General features: G+C 38.9%; 1 protein-coding gene across 1 annotated transcript in view; it reads left to right on the top strand.

The window, feature by feature from the left end:
- Nucleotides 1-13,191, top strand: part of LOC119150861 (TALPID3 protein-like) — a 62,993-nt gene extending 49,802 nt beyond the window's left edge. The window contains 2 exon segments of the mRNA XM_037393927.1: nucleotides 8,102-8,167; nucleotides 12,826-13,191. Of these exon segments, the coding sequence (XP_037249824.1) occupies nucleotides 8,102-8,167; nucleotides 12,826-12,971 (212 nt within the window). The 3' untranslated portion in view covers nucleotides 12,972-13,191.
- Nucleotides 13,192-13,395: the final 204 nt, after the last annotated feature.

Raw genomic sequence — 13,395 nt, 5'->3', positions numbered from 1 at the left:
AACTCCCTTGCTCCGTCTGACCAGTGTGGGCTCTTAAATGAGAACCATACGTTCAGTTCTTTAACCCAGCTGCTTTTTGCCAGTCTGCATGGAAAGTGAAGCAGTTGCAGAGAAGAGTAGACTTAATGTGTATCCATCATAGGTCTGGGATGATATGTTCAGGAGATGTTTACATCGTGCAACACTGCTAGCTCAGATGAACTAGCCATCAAGCAGCCTCCAGAAGGAGTGAAGCTCAGGGGATATGTGGTGGTGTGCTAAAACTGACAGGTCCCAGGACAATGTGATTTCAGAAGGCATCCAGGACATCTGCATGTCACTGCACTTTGTAGACATACTTGCTTGGGTATCCAAGTATGTGACTGTCTTTCAGAGTGTGCCATCCAACCATTCACACTCGTGTAGAGCACTGCAGTGCAGAGCCTGCCAGAGGGAGTATTTTGAAATATATGAAAAGAAAGTTCAGATGTTTTTAGTCTGTGAGTGAAATTGCAGAAGGCCCTTAGAGGTCTGACTTATTGTGCAATCTCTGTAAGTAATTTGTAATCAAAATACCTTTGCACATGTCACTTTCATATTTCCTGTAATAAAACAGCAAGAGCAATTAAGATTTTGGACCATAATCTTCTACAAGCTTCTAAAATGAATGGGTTGGGGATTTCTTGAGTTATGCTTAAATAGCCAATTTTAAAATTTTAGATTGCTTAAAAATAAGTTTGGTAATAGGTATTTTAATAGATTTTTAACTGTAGCCTAACAATCAAAACTCTTACGTGGTGACCCAATTGATCGGCGGTTTACTTATGAAAAAAATGAAGTAAAACAACAGAAGAACTTTCCACAAAACTGGAAGACGTCTGTACTTTGGTAACCCAGCATGTGACCTGCTGGGCTTTATGCATTTCAAATCAAAAAGAATCAGTACATATACTGCCATATGCATGCAAATGTGTCTAATGACATACTGTGTGCTCTGTATCTGTGATGTTGTTCTGGCAAGGTTCAGAAAGTTGTCTGTGGTCTTGGCATTCTTCAGGAAACATTAGATTAATATAGCTGCCGGTGTCATACAGGTTTTTTTCTTGTTTAAGTAGGTGTGTGAAGGCTGGTGCTACATAAATTAATTATACGGAAGACTTTGGAGGAAGAAGGGGCTTGTAAACGAGACTGAAATTAATGAATATAAGAATTAGAAATCAAAACTTTATGTTTAGTCTGAGGAGAAACAATTCCTTAAACCATAACCACATGGCTGTTTCTTGTTTGCATCAACTCTGGTTGACTGTTATTGTCTTCTGTTAATTCTCTGGGGCAGTGGCCTGACTTTGTTGAATGAGCCAATTGTTTTCCTTTGTGTTGCCCATCAAGTAAGTCCCCATCTGGTTTGTATCAGACTGTTTTCACAGCCAACAACTGCTGCCTTTTCTATATCCTGACACTTAAGGGCCCCATGCTATCAAAGCATTGCTGTGATAGCCTGTCTGGCTGGGCCCATACAGCTGTGCCTTGCAGCTTGAAACTATTACCCAAGTAATGGTAACTTAGAACTTGAACTGGCTCTTATTCCCATTGGTGTCGTGTGTACAGTGAACAGAATGCATTTTTGTTGAACTCGGTGTTCAACAAAAAATTCTTTAAAACTCTCAGTTTATATGATTGGTTAGTTTTTATTTTTCTGCAGCTTCCTGTATTTAGAGGCAGTTTTGTGTTCTGAAACATTAATGAGTACAAGACAAGCAATATTTGTTTAAGGCACTATTGTTATTACTTACTTTTATGGTACATTAAAGCTCAATAAGTGAAAATTAAACAAGCAAATGATTCTTAATGAGCATTTTTCTTATCAGATTTAGAATACGTTTCCAGGAAACTTTCTGTGCATGATAAACATAGACTGTGTAAATAATGCTACACCTTGGCTACTACACTACTCACTTTCCAAGTGGCTGTCTTAAAAATACACAGCCATGGACAACAAGTCTGTGTTATCCTGTTCATTTCTCCTCTGAAGGAATAGGGAAGGATTGGATAACTCTGTAACCTGGGCAATAAAACTGTGTTACAGTTTGCATTACAGAATCACTGAGAGTCCTCAGGCATGGTCCAGGCCCCTTTCTGCCAGGCTTCCTACATGGGTAGGAGACAGTCCTGTTCTGAGAGACCTTGCAACGTGTACATTCCCTCCCTCCAAGATCTAAAAAACCCCAGCATTGCATCAAGTAACAGTGACATTCAAATGTTGTCTTGTGTAAAGAAAGACAATCTTTAAGCATTTGTTCTCTTCTGCTCTTGTTTAGGCCACGGAACTCTCAGTGACAGAGTAATGATGAGGGGAAACATATTCCCCAACTTGTATGTGTGTTGAATTTTAAGTGTATTCTGGACTCAGTTCTTTTACGATATTTGAGAGAGGTAGAGAAAGAAAATAATGGATAATATTTTTTATATTTCTGGTCTTAATGTGAGCGTGTGCAAGAAACTGCTAGAAAGCAGATTGATTTATCTAGTACTTGCAGAGTACGTGTTCTTGGACTTGAGAGTGCATGTGTATGTATGTAATGTGAATGAATTTGCTTCAGGTAAAATACTGGGGAGCCAGTAAATTCCATGACACACATGAGATAAGATTTTTCTTTTGCCTTTTTGCTTTTCCTACTGATACACACAGAAGTCATTGCAGCAGATTAGGATTGTGCTAAATAATTGGGTTTATGACATTGTCGGGTATATAGGGAGGGTTTGTAAAAGCTGCTTTCTTAAGGAGCTTTCCATAATTGCTCTTCCTATGAACCTCATACAGCTCCTAAATTCAGGAGTTGCAGGGTGTGCTTAAGAGTGTTGAACAGACCCAGCCGTCTGTGCCATTCACCTGCAGAAGTCGTGTCCCATCAACACGCAGTAGCCCACACCTCTGCAAGGACGCCGCTCCCACATACGCTGACTGGATTTCCAGACACTCTCCTTTGCAGTACAGATTTCCCTGTATTTTGGCCAGGAATATTTAAACCCAGACAACTGATAGATGATTTACATTCAGGCTGCTTACAAGCGTATATTAATAATACTTGTGGCCCAAAGCAATGAAGGAAGCTATTGATGAACTGAGTGCAAACCAGGCCTGGCACCAACAGATTGAACTGGGAAGAGTGAATGTCAGAGAGCTGCAATGCTTTCTAAAATAAGTTGGCGGTAGATACTAGGAGTAGTCACCATCGGTTCATACAGCCAGTGTTCAAAATTTCAGCTTGTGTATGTGTCTGTGCGCACGGCTTCAGAGGCAAAGAACATCTGCCCAAATGAGAACCTAACATAAACAAGTAATGTTCAGTGTCTTGGAAGGCACTGCTTGACTGCTGCTCAAAGATTCGTGCAGAGCAGCTCTTGGGTTGATAACAACAGGTGTTGGTTTCACTGTTGCTGCTGTGGAAGTGTTGGTTGTTGCTGGGAGCGGTGTACGGTGTTTTCCCTGCTTCTTATAGCAATTAGCAGAGATAGAGCTGTGCATCATATTAAAATCAGTAGCGATGTGCTCGAGGGAGAGTTAAGAAGGTGATGTAGTGCGCTGAATATGTAGCATAGATGTAATGCAGAGCAGTAAGTTTCTGCAGTTCATTTATTCTGCTGATTTAGAGCTCAGATTCACCCAAGTATTGCAAAGGAATTTCGTTTTTACTCTTCCTCCTGTAACAGGCCAAGGTTCTTGGATTGTTTATTGTTTGGGTTTTTTTACAAGGAGGAATGCATATCTCTATTGCACAAAGTTTAAACATTTAAGTTTTTAACAAATTTTAAAAATGCACAGGATAAAAACATATCTTTACTCAGGCATTTCCATGTTTCTATTCCAGACGTGAAATTGTAGAGGCAGTGTTACTTGTCATCACACTGGACACTCATTTCAAGAGAATGCTTAGACATTCTTTGGCAGGATAGGGTCTGAATGCTTACCTAACAGCGGTCTCCCAGTAGATCTTCCAGTAAAGACATTTAATATTTTCCTTATTTGAACATATACTTACTTATGTAAATTACTACAGTATTCCTTCTGAACTAATAGAAAAATTGCTTGCCTCTCTGAACTTCCTAGAATTGCTTATTCCTAATATATTTTTCAAAGTTAGTTGATATGCACAAATGGTAAGATCTTTAGTGGCCATCCTCTGCTGTTAAACAAATGGCTCTAAAGGAGGTATTTTTAACAGGTTTGTGGGCATATGTGCTAGAAATGTGTGTAGGGACATCCTAGCATGCATTAGAATGCATCACTTGAAAATGCTAACTGTATATGGCTGGGTTTGTTCTGTCTTGTTTTGTTTTTTCCTGGGGAAAACATTCATCATGTCCTTTTTAAAAGGTGTAATTACAAAAATTGAGTAATTGTGCTGTACGTATAAGCATTTTAATATGCCAGGTCTTTGTAATGATAGTACAGTAATAGGAGTCTTGGCAAACTGTTTCCATACGGAGAATCCTATGACTTTGTGGGTGAAAATCATCAAAACAAATGCGTAAGGTCATGTGAATATTCTAAGTTTTCAGAGTAGAGAAGTACAGCTATTTTGTTCGTGGCCATCCAGAAAAAACTTGTTATTTGAACAGGGGGGTTTATGCTAATTATATCTTATTTCATTTTTACTATAAGAATGCATTTAATGACTCCATTATGTGAGAAGAGTGAGTTTGCAATGAGAAAATTCTACCCTGCAGCAGTGCCCTTTAGTCAGTGCAGTACAGAGAATTTTCTGTTTGCTTCCTGATGCCCGTCCCCTAGCTTTCATTCAGATCTGGATGCAGGTTGCTGCCATGGCTGCAGGGGATGTAACCTCCTTGCCCAGGAAATCCTCTGGTCTGTTGGAGGGAGGGCTCATCAAGGTCTCCCCTCACGCTTAAGTGATAGAAATTAGCTTTTCACTTCTTACACCGGTTCACTGAACATTGTGCTCTTACATTCCTAACAATTTTTTTCGTAGTCATGTAGCTGAGGAGTTAATATGGCTGGATAGTGTGCAGGGCTTGGTAAGCATATGCAGTGCAAGCATCGCTGTAGATAACACGCTCGGTCTTGACTTGCAACATACTGAACCTGTCTGATAAGTAAAGGTTGTCATATGTCCATCCCGAGTGATATGGACAGCCATGCATCACAGACTGCATAAGGGCAGCATGTTGGAGTAACTGTTGTTGGTAATTAACTGCCTGGGCCAAATCGATCTAAAGGCAGGAGGAGACTCCAGAGTAACCCAGTATGTGTCCCGTCCAGTACGCTAATTTACAAAAGAATATCATTTGCTCAGGGGATCCCCTCATTGGGACACCCATCGTCATTTTAAGCGTGAACTGGAAAGATGTGCATTTTCAAACTCACTGCAACCCTAATTTATGATAAAATATCATTGAATTTGACTGTTCAACTATAATTACTTGTGTAAATTATTTTTTAATTATTTTAAAATAAAAACAGGCCATGTAAGTTTTAAAAATTAAGAAGACGCTTTGATTTATTTTTTTTTTAGTACTTGCCACTCCCCGTGTAGGCTATGAGTGCTATTATGTCTAGCACTGTGGTACTATGTAGATAAGCTGGAGGCAGTATTGCTGCAATTAATACTTTTAAGATTATGAGGTCTCAGTGGAGCCAGTCCTACTGCTAGGATTGTCGTGAACGATTCTGCATCCTGAGGGAAGTCTGCATAACTTTATCTTAGAATTTAGTGTGAATTCCCACTATCAGTCATTCAAGTTCTTTTTTTTTTGGTTGGGGTTTTTTTTTTGGGGGGGGGGGGGGGTTGGACCTTTTTTATTTTGCTTCGGATACTGGCAAAAAAAAAAAAAAAGTCTTTTGGATCCCCAAACCTGAAGGTGTGAATAGCAGACCTGAATATATTATACAAGCGTACTTTTAAAATTACCTTCCTGTCCACTTGCCTGTTAGATTTTGCAGAAAATGAGAAAAAGTTTGCTATGTAGGTGATATTTAGTTTTACTGAATAAATAAAACATTAATTACACGATTAGATGGCAGTTTTTTAATTATCGCTTGTCAGATTCTCCTGATTCCACCAGCTGTTTACCTGGGTTGTCTCTTGTGGATTTAAAGATTACTTCTCCCCCCAGCCTTTGCACAAGATACACGTTTTCCTGGTGCTTTTCAAAGACACTGGACCAGTAATGAACCAACTCCTCCTCCTTTTTTGCTTTGAAATAGAAGCCGCTGCTTCAAGGTTTACTGCAGACTTCTCACTTCAGTTCTCCTGAAGAAAATGGTTGCAGTCAAGAAATGGCAGTGCTTAAAAGTTAAGAAAAGAATGTTTGTTTCTAGCCAATTCAATTGCACATCCAAAAATCACAGGCATCTGTATGGAAAAATCAAATTGACTTTTAATACTTCCTCTTAGTATAAATAATTGTTGTAGTTATTTGGAAAGATCATTACACATCTTTTGGAAGTGATTTGCTGGGAAACAACAGCAGGAGTTGTAGCCAAGAAATGTACTTGTTAAGCAATGATATATTCTACAGAGCAAAATATGCCAGATCTGAAGGAGCAGAGTAGATTTCAGGCACCAAAAGGGAATATTTATTTAGTAAACTCTGCAATCTCATTCCTAGATGTTTTTAGAGCTGCTTTCTCTCTGCCCTTCCCTATTGGTCTCTGTGTTAGGACTTTGAAAAATCTGGTTCTAGTTTATTTTATGTATTTCTAGTTTTTGTTCTGTTTAGTGTTGCTATTGGTGGGAATATAGCATATTTTGGAAAACCACTGAACCTTGAACTCAAACTTGAGAGGAGGAAAGATAATTTTCAAATATTCTCCTTTGAAAAATTTGTTAGCATGCTTAGCCTGTGTCCCACCCTCCTTTACTGACTCCCGATCTGAATTTATTTTCTTTTTGGAAATATTTCTAGCTAGGATATACATTAGGGTTTAAACAAAAAAAGAAAAGCCTGTGTGTGTGTATGCATGTTTATTTTCTGTGTGCTTGTATGCACAGTTTCTGTAAGTACATTACACCATGGGAGGGTGGAATTTGCCAAGTTTAGGTCAAAACTTGAGCTGAACTCATACGATATAGTTTTCTGTCTCCACTGGTGTCTGTGGTCCACTTACGGAGGTTTATGAGTTGGCTGAAGCCTTTGAGAATGAAACTGTGTTTTTTCAACTCAAGCAGTAGACTCATGCTTTTAAATCCAGACATTTTTGGCTGAAGTCCTACAGATGTCAGTCCGTTTCTGTAAAACAACTGAAGTGTTTTAATTGTGAATCTGGCCCTTTCATGTAACTCAGCCCTAGAAATCTGGCCTAAGTTTGCCTAGAGTCGTTTCTGTTTGTAGTGAAGTTAGGGGCAGTCTAGTTTTGAGTTACAAAACCAGAACAGCATACATTTGCCGAGCATCGTGTTCTTGCTTTCTGTATTTCTAGACTAGTGGAAGGCAGCAGTCTGACCTGCAGCCAGGGGCCCTGTGCTTAGGAAAACATTTACACAATGGGAAGGGAGTCCCTACTCTAAAAAACACACATGCTTAAGCATTTTTGCTTTGTTTCTGGCAGAGCAGAGAAAGGACACCTTCTCCACAATACCATAAATACGCCTATGGATTCAGGGTGGCCAGGGCTAGAAGAATGTGGAGGAGCTATAATTTCTAATGAATGGAGAATAATTTTGTCCAGATGACTGGGTTATTTGATAAACTGTTGATGGTCCTGCTTATTCCTGAGAGTGTTGTATTCTTTACCATCTCAAGGGCATGTGTGACTAGTGCCTTACTATACCCACTTTCAATTGTATAAGCCATTAAATTCCAGAAGCGTTGAACTATGTAGCCGATATACCATGGTATAGCTAGACGTGAATCTGAACTGGAAATACTGTATGTAAGTATAATTAGTACCATGACATTGCTGTGTATTTTCTCCTTGCAGTGTAGCCTTCAGAATTGGTTACATCAAAATACGGATGTTTCCTATCAATATATGTCAGCCCAGCAAGTCTGGAATAATTTTGGTTTTGCCAAAAATGCTGCTGCTTGGGTTGCTCTCCTTGGTAACTTACCTGTACAACCATCTATGAAAATGACTGAGTTTTTCTTTGCTACTGTACAGATGTCCATGAAGACATGGATCGGACACACATTGGGACAAATACGTATCTCACATCTTTACTTACAGGTAAGAGGCACAGGTAAAATGTTTGTACTGATAGCGATGCTGCTACCTTTGGACTTGCAGGTATTCTACTTTATAGTCATTACTGTAAAGAATTTCTGACAACTCTGTTTCCCAGCTAATGATCTTTGTAACTCCATCCCAGATACAAATCTTTTTTTGTAGGGAAAAAGCAAAATGAGGGAATGACACAGGGAGGGGAAAAAAAAGGCACATTCATTGAAGACTAAGATGCTGAGTTACAGATCTGCAGGTGCTGTGCTGTCCCTAGTGCTCTGAACACTTGAGATAATGCCATCTGGAGGAAGTTATTTGTTGGGGCAGGACAGTGTTTTAAACTTTGAAGTCAGTAATAAACAAAGTGAAGCAGCTGGAATCTGGCAGAAGAAGAAACAAGCCATTCATATCAACTCATGCTATTAAAAGAAAGAGAGCACTGCACTGGAGTTGTTTTTACATATGCTTGGAAGTTTATTCTTGCTCTGTAAGTTAGCTGCTCCGGTTGTTACATTAGAGAGTAGAGGGAGGATTGCTGGGGTGGTGATGTTGTTTGTAAATTTTAGGAAGTAATATGTAGGTAATTACAGTAATTACAGTTCTGGTTTTATGCTGAAACAATAACTTAGGTCCTGATCCCTCAAACCCCTCCCTATTTGTTATCTTGAAGATAGCTTCTTTAACTTGCAAGATACAGGTCTGGTTAACCTCCGGATAGATTGGAAATAGAAGTTTTATTTCATGTATGAACACTGACTTGAAGGAGTTAAAGCACATGCTTTTTATTTGGCTTAAAAGTCAGACTTGTTTAGTCTTTTTATTTTGCCAAACAGAAAAATGTAAAAAGAAAGATTTAAACATTTTTCTTTGTTCTTATTGTTGCCATATGGTATTAGTAACCAAACCTCCCTTCAGTGTGTTTAATTCCTTTTCCATTTGGCATACTTTCATGATACACTTGTATGTAGCATACCCTCTGTGTGACGGTACCTCTTAGAGAAAAACTCCCTTCACAGGTCACCGGATGGTTGACACACCATTAATTTTTATGTTTCTGTTAAACAAAGATCTGGAAATTTAGTACTGTACATGAATTTGTTATAGATTGCCAAGAACAGGAAAAATCTCTAATCTGAAATCTGACCTTTTCCATCAGTGGGTCACCAAGATGTTTTCAGTCACTGTTCGGTTTCCACCAGTCAAGGACCCTTACACATTTAGTAAGAGTATCGGTTTTCACAGTTTATATGAATGTATTCTATTAGACGGTGACAATGAATCTGGAAAACTGGAGGTCACCTGAGGTCACACGTTCCGTTTATTGGATTTTAACAAGGAAATTTTTTATAAATACATCTAAGTACATGATTACAAAATCGTACTGAGTACTTCCAGAGCCTCTAAAGAGGGAAGTAAAATGTGTGAAGATTACCTGCCTTCCTACCCTGCACTGCTTTGTAAATGGAGGAATTTTCCATTCCATTTTTATGGCATATCGAAAGATTATAAGCACCATTGTAATTTGCATATTTGTGGTAGTGAAGAGCTCAGTGTTTAAGAGGAAACCACCTTAGTATTAGTTATGAATTGTTCTCTGATGGGGGGAAGAAATAAAATGGAATATTGCATTGTTAAAGAAGGAGCTGGCCAGGGACTATACAAGCACTATCCCTGATGTACAGCAAAAGGCAGATACAGACATCAGAAAATAACATATATGTGAGCAGGAATACAAGCAGTTAAACCTGTGTGCTTGTATTTGTGTATTTATTCACATACTCATCCCTATATGTATATATGGATGTATTTTATGCACTGTGCATACACGAGGTTAGATTAAGCAAAATGTAATAATGATAAAGCACATGTGAGAGTAATATAGTAATTGTATCTTTCAGCCAATGTAGAGTTTCAGGACTAGCAGATTTCTATACTGGAAAGTTAGTCAAGTAGAAGAATCTCCCATGTAGCTGAAATAGGATATCTGTCTTTTTTTTTACAGCTAAAGTGCTGAAAATCTAGGTTCTGTATTTTCTGTGTGCATTTAACAAAGTCAAAGACTTCAGATTTCTGCCTTTTAAAAAAGGGAAATGATTACTTTGGGTATTTTTGAGCTTATCTTTAAGGATATTTGGATAACTCAGGACCTGGTAACTTTTCTGTTGAGCAAGCAGGTGGAATTATTCTTCTAATTTTTCTGTTCTTTTAGCATTTTATATCTATCATAAAATTGAACTATAGTATGTCTGTAAAATATATTAAAGTATGTGTTAGGAAGAATGTAGACTAATACGATACTTTCTTTCAGCACCCCAGAATCAAACATTTGGGAAGTTACTACAGAGCCTTGGGATGAGGGAATATTCTCCCTGCACACACAAACTGCCTTTTTTTTTTTTTTTTTTTTGCTTTTTTTTTTTTTTTTTTTAAACAAACCTGAGAACAGCTGTTGAAACAGTGACATCATGGAATGTGACATGACTGTGGAAATTATTAACAAAGTCAAGCTTTGAAAGCATCAAACTACATGTAGTGTTGGAGAGTTGCTTTAACGTCTAGGATGATTTACAAAGTTTTCTTGGGCATGACACATTCATGCCTTTACTGTTTGTCAGCTTCACATCTACCCAAATAAACGCTTTGCTTTTGTTCGGTTCCCCTTCTGAATAACCAGGTTTTTATCATGCAAAAATGGCTACAGACTAAACTCATAGAAGTGCTCCTGGAAAAACAAAACACGTATGTTGCTCGCCCATCTTTTTGGTGTTACCATAAATGTGCTTTTGAATCATGTTCAGAAGATGTAGGATTTCTCACGTCATCTTACCGCTTGTGTGTTAGGTTTGCTCAGGCCCATGCTAACCCAAGCATTGGCAGCTGTGCTTTGTAGAGGAATTTGGGCTGGGGGTGATGAAGGCTGTCCAGCTAGTGAGGATAGTCTAGTGAAACTGTGGACAGTGCTAGCAAAGTGCATAAGCAGCTGTGGTGAGTGGGTGGTGCATTGATTCCCTGGGGACAGAAAAAGCGCTCTTGCCCTGCCTTCCTGAACAGCAAGAGGCTTGGCTGGCGCAGGTTGCTCCATGTACTGGCTTTACCATCTTTGGCCTCGTTCATGTTTGACTTCCTAGGCTGTTGGCTGCTGTTCTAGCATAAAAAACACTAGATGAATTTTTATTTTAGCAGTGGATTTTTGTTGTTTTAATTAGCCATTTGAAGCGTGCTTTGCTACAAGTCAGATGAAAGCAGATTACTACTACAGTGACGTAGTAGATAATTAACTGGGGTGAAATAAAGCCTAACTTCTTGGGTTTATTACAAAAATAGTGTTTTAATTACCTAGTCTATTACAGAGGAAGGGAGAATTGTTGTAGTTTACTGGAATAAGAACAAGCTCCAAGAGAGCCTTTGTTGTTGTGCACAGACTCATATATGTTTGTTGTGCTTGTAGCTGCTGCCCTTAAAGTAAATGTCCCAAGGACAGCTGAAATCTCAAAATGCTCTTGCTGTAGTTGGGTGAATGTTGTATCATTCATGCAATGCATTTCTCCTGTCCTCCTTCATTCTGTGCCTGTAGCCTGATTCATGTCTTGCTCCTCATGCTCCATAAATTGATTCATCTCACCTCCTTCCTCTGGCTAAATAAAGTAACTTTTGTCCATGATCTTTCTCCCTCCCCATCTTTGATATCAGTCTGACTACAGGTTGTTTTCTGCCCCTCCAGTGGTTCCCAGACAGGAGGACTTTTCAGCACTGCAGTGATCTTTCCCAGCTGCTAGCAGCCAGCGCTGCTGCAAGCTCTGTGGGACATGGCCCCCTCCCTCGAGGGGCTGCTGGCATGGTGGTGGCTGAGCTGTGCGGGGACTTGTCCCTCTCCTAGGTTGTCCCACTTTTTGCAGGGTCAGATCACAAGAATGGGAAGTGGCAAGGTGCCATCTCAGACTTGCTGGAAGATAAACGTTGCTTGTAAAGTCCTGCAAGCCACATTTCCAGGGGGGAGGCTGTGTAAGTTTTCTCTTGAGTCTGTCAAGATTAAAAAAAAAAAAGAGATACACCACAAAGAAGTAGCAAGAAGGACCTTTAATTTAGAGTCAGGGAAATGGGTTAGAGATAGGGAAGAGCTAAAACTTCTCACTTGTGTTTTGGGCAGCTGAAGCACTGATAGGGTGTTTTTCTCTGTAGGACTTGTAGCTTTTTATGCTTGCTTTGCTTTTTATGATTGTATATAGATATGTGGTCTTGAACAACCTGAATGTTTTCTAAGGGTTTGAATCAGACAGGCGTATGCATATAGATGGAATTCAGAAGTACTGTTAGTATCTACAGATGTCAGTTCATTTCTGTGGAAAACAGCAGTATACATGTTTGAAATTGTTCTGGGCCTACTGCGGGTTATATATATATGTGTGTGTATGTGTGTTCAGTATCTCTGTATGTAAATACAACCCAGTCTATATACGCACAGAAATTCATCCCTTTGTTACCTGATAAACAGAACTATGATGGCTAAAACAGCACTCTCCAAAATGCCTCAAAGCTGTGGACAGTAAGGGTGCCTGTGTCTTTGTATTTCCATGGAGTGATGCAATATGGAGATGACTTCAATACAGTTTGTTTGTCACAGACAGCAAATAATGTGTTTTGTTCTGCTGTTTTTATTTTTTTAGGAGAGGATGCTGCCCCACCTTTAAATTCATGTGTTTCTGCGGCAAAGTTGTCAGTGAAGCTGCCTTCCATGAACACAGATAAAGAAACACAGAGCGTGAGCAGTATACATGGCAATTCAGCTTCTTCAGGGACAGATACGTTTTAAAGCTTACAGCTTTTTATGACACTGTCTGAAGATTTTGTCATGGGTACATTTGTCTGCCTAGTGTGATAGTCTGGGCATTTCATCAAAATACCACTCTTTCAGTACTTTTTATTTGCTACTACTTTTCTTAGAACTTTGTTATGATTATAAATTTAGGCAATGATTCTATTTGTGACTATGTCAAATATTTTCAAGAAAATAAAATGCAATTTTTTCAGAATTGGTTAAGTCAGTAAAGGCCATTTAAATATTTGTTGTGTGTGCAGGTGAATGTGGAGGTGATTGGTATTAAAATTCATGGCAAAAGTCTGTCTCACTGATGGAAAAAAATGCTTGGCTCAATGTAATGTCAGTAGTGTTAAAATGTTGAACCAAAGGGAAATATATTTGAAACCAAAGTTTGTAAAGAAATTGTGTTTCTAGG

The sequence above is a fragment of the Falco rusticolus genome, chromosome 7 (assembly GCF_015220075.1).
Source record: "Falco rusticolus isolate bFalRus1 chromosome 7, bFalRus1.pri, whole genome shotgun sequence".
NCBI lineage: Eukaryota > Metazoa > Chordata > Aves > Falconiformes > Falconidae > Falco > Falco rusticolus.
The sequence above is the reverse complement of the archived record's forward strand: the minus strand, read 5'-3'. Positions and strand labels throughout refer to the sequence as shown.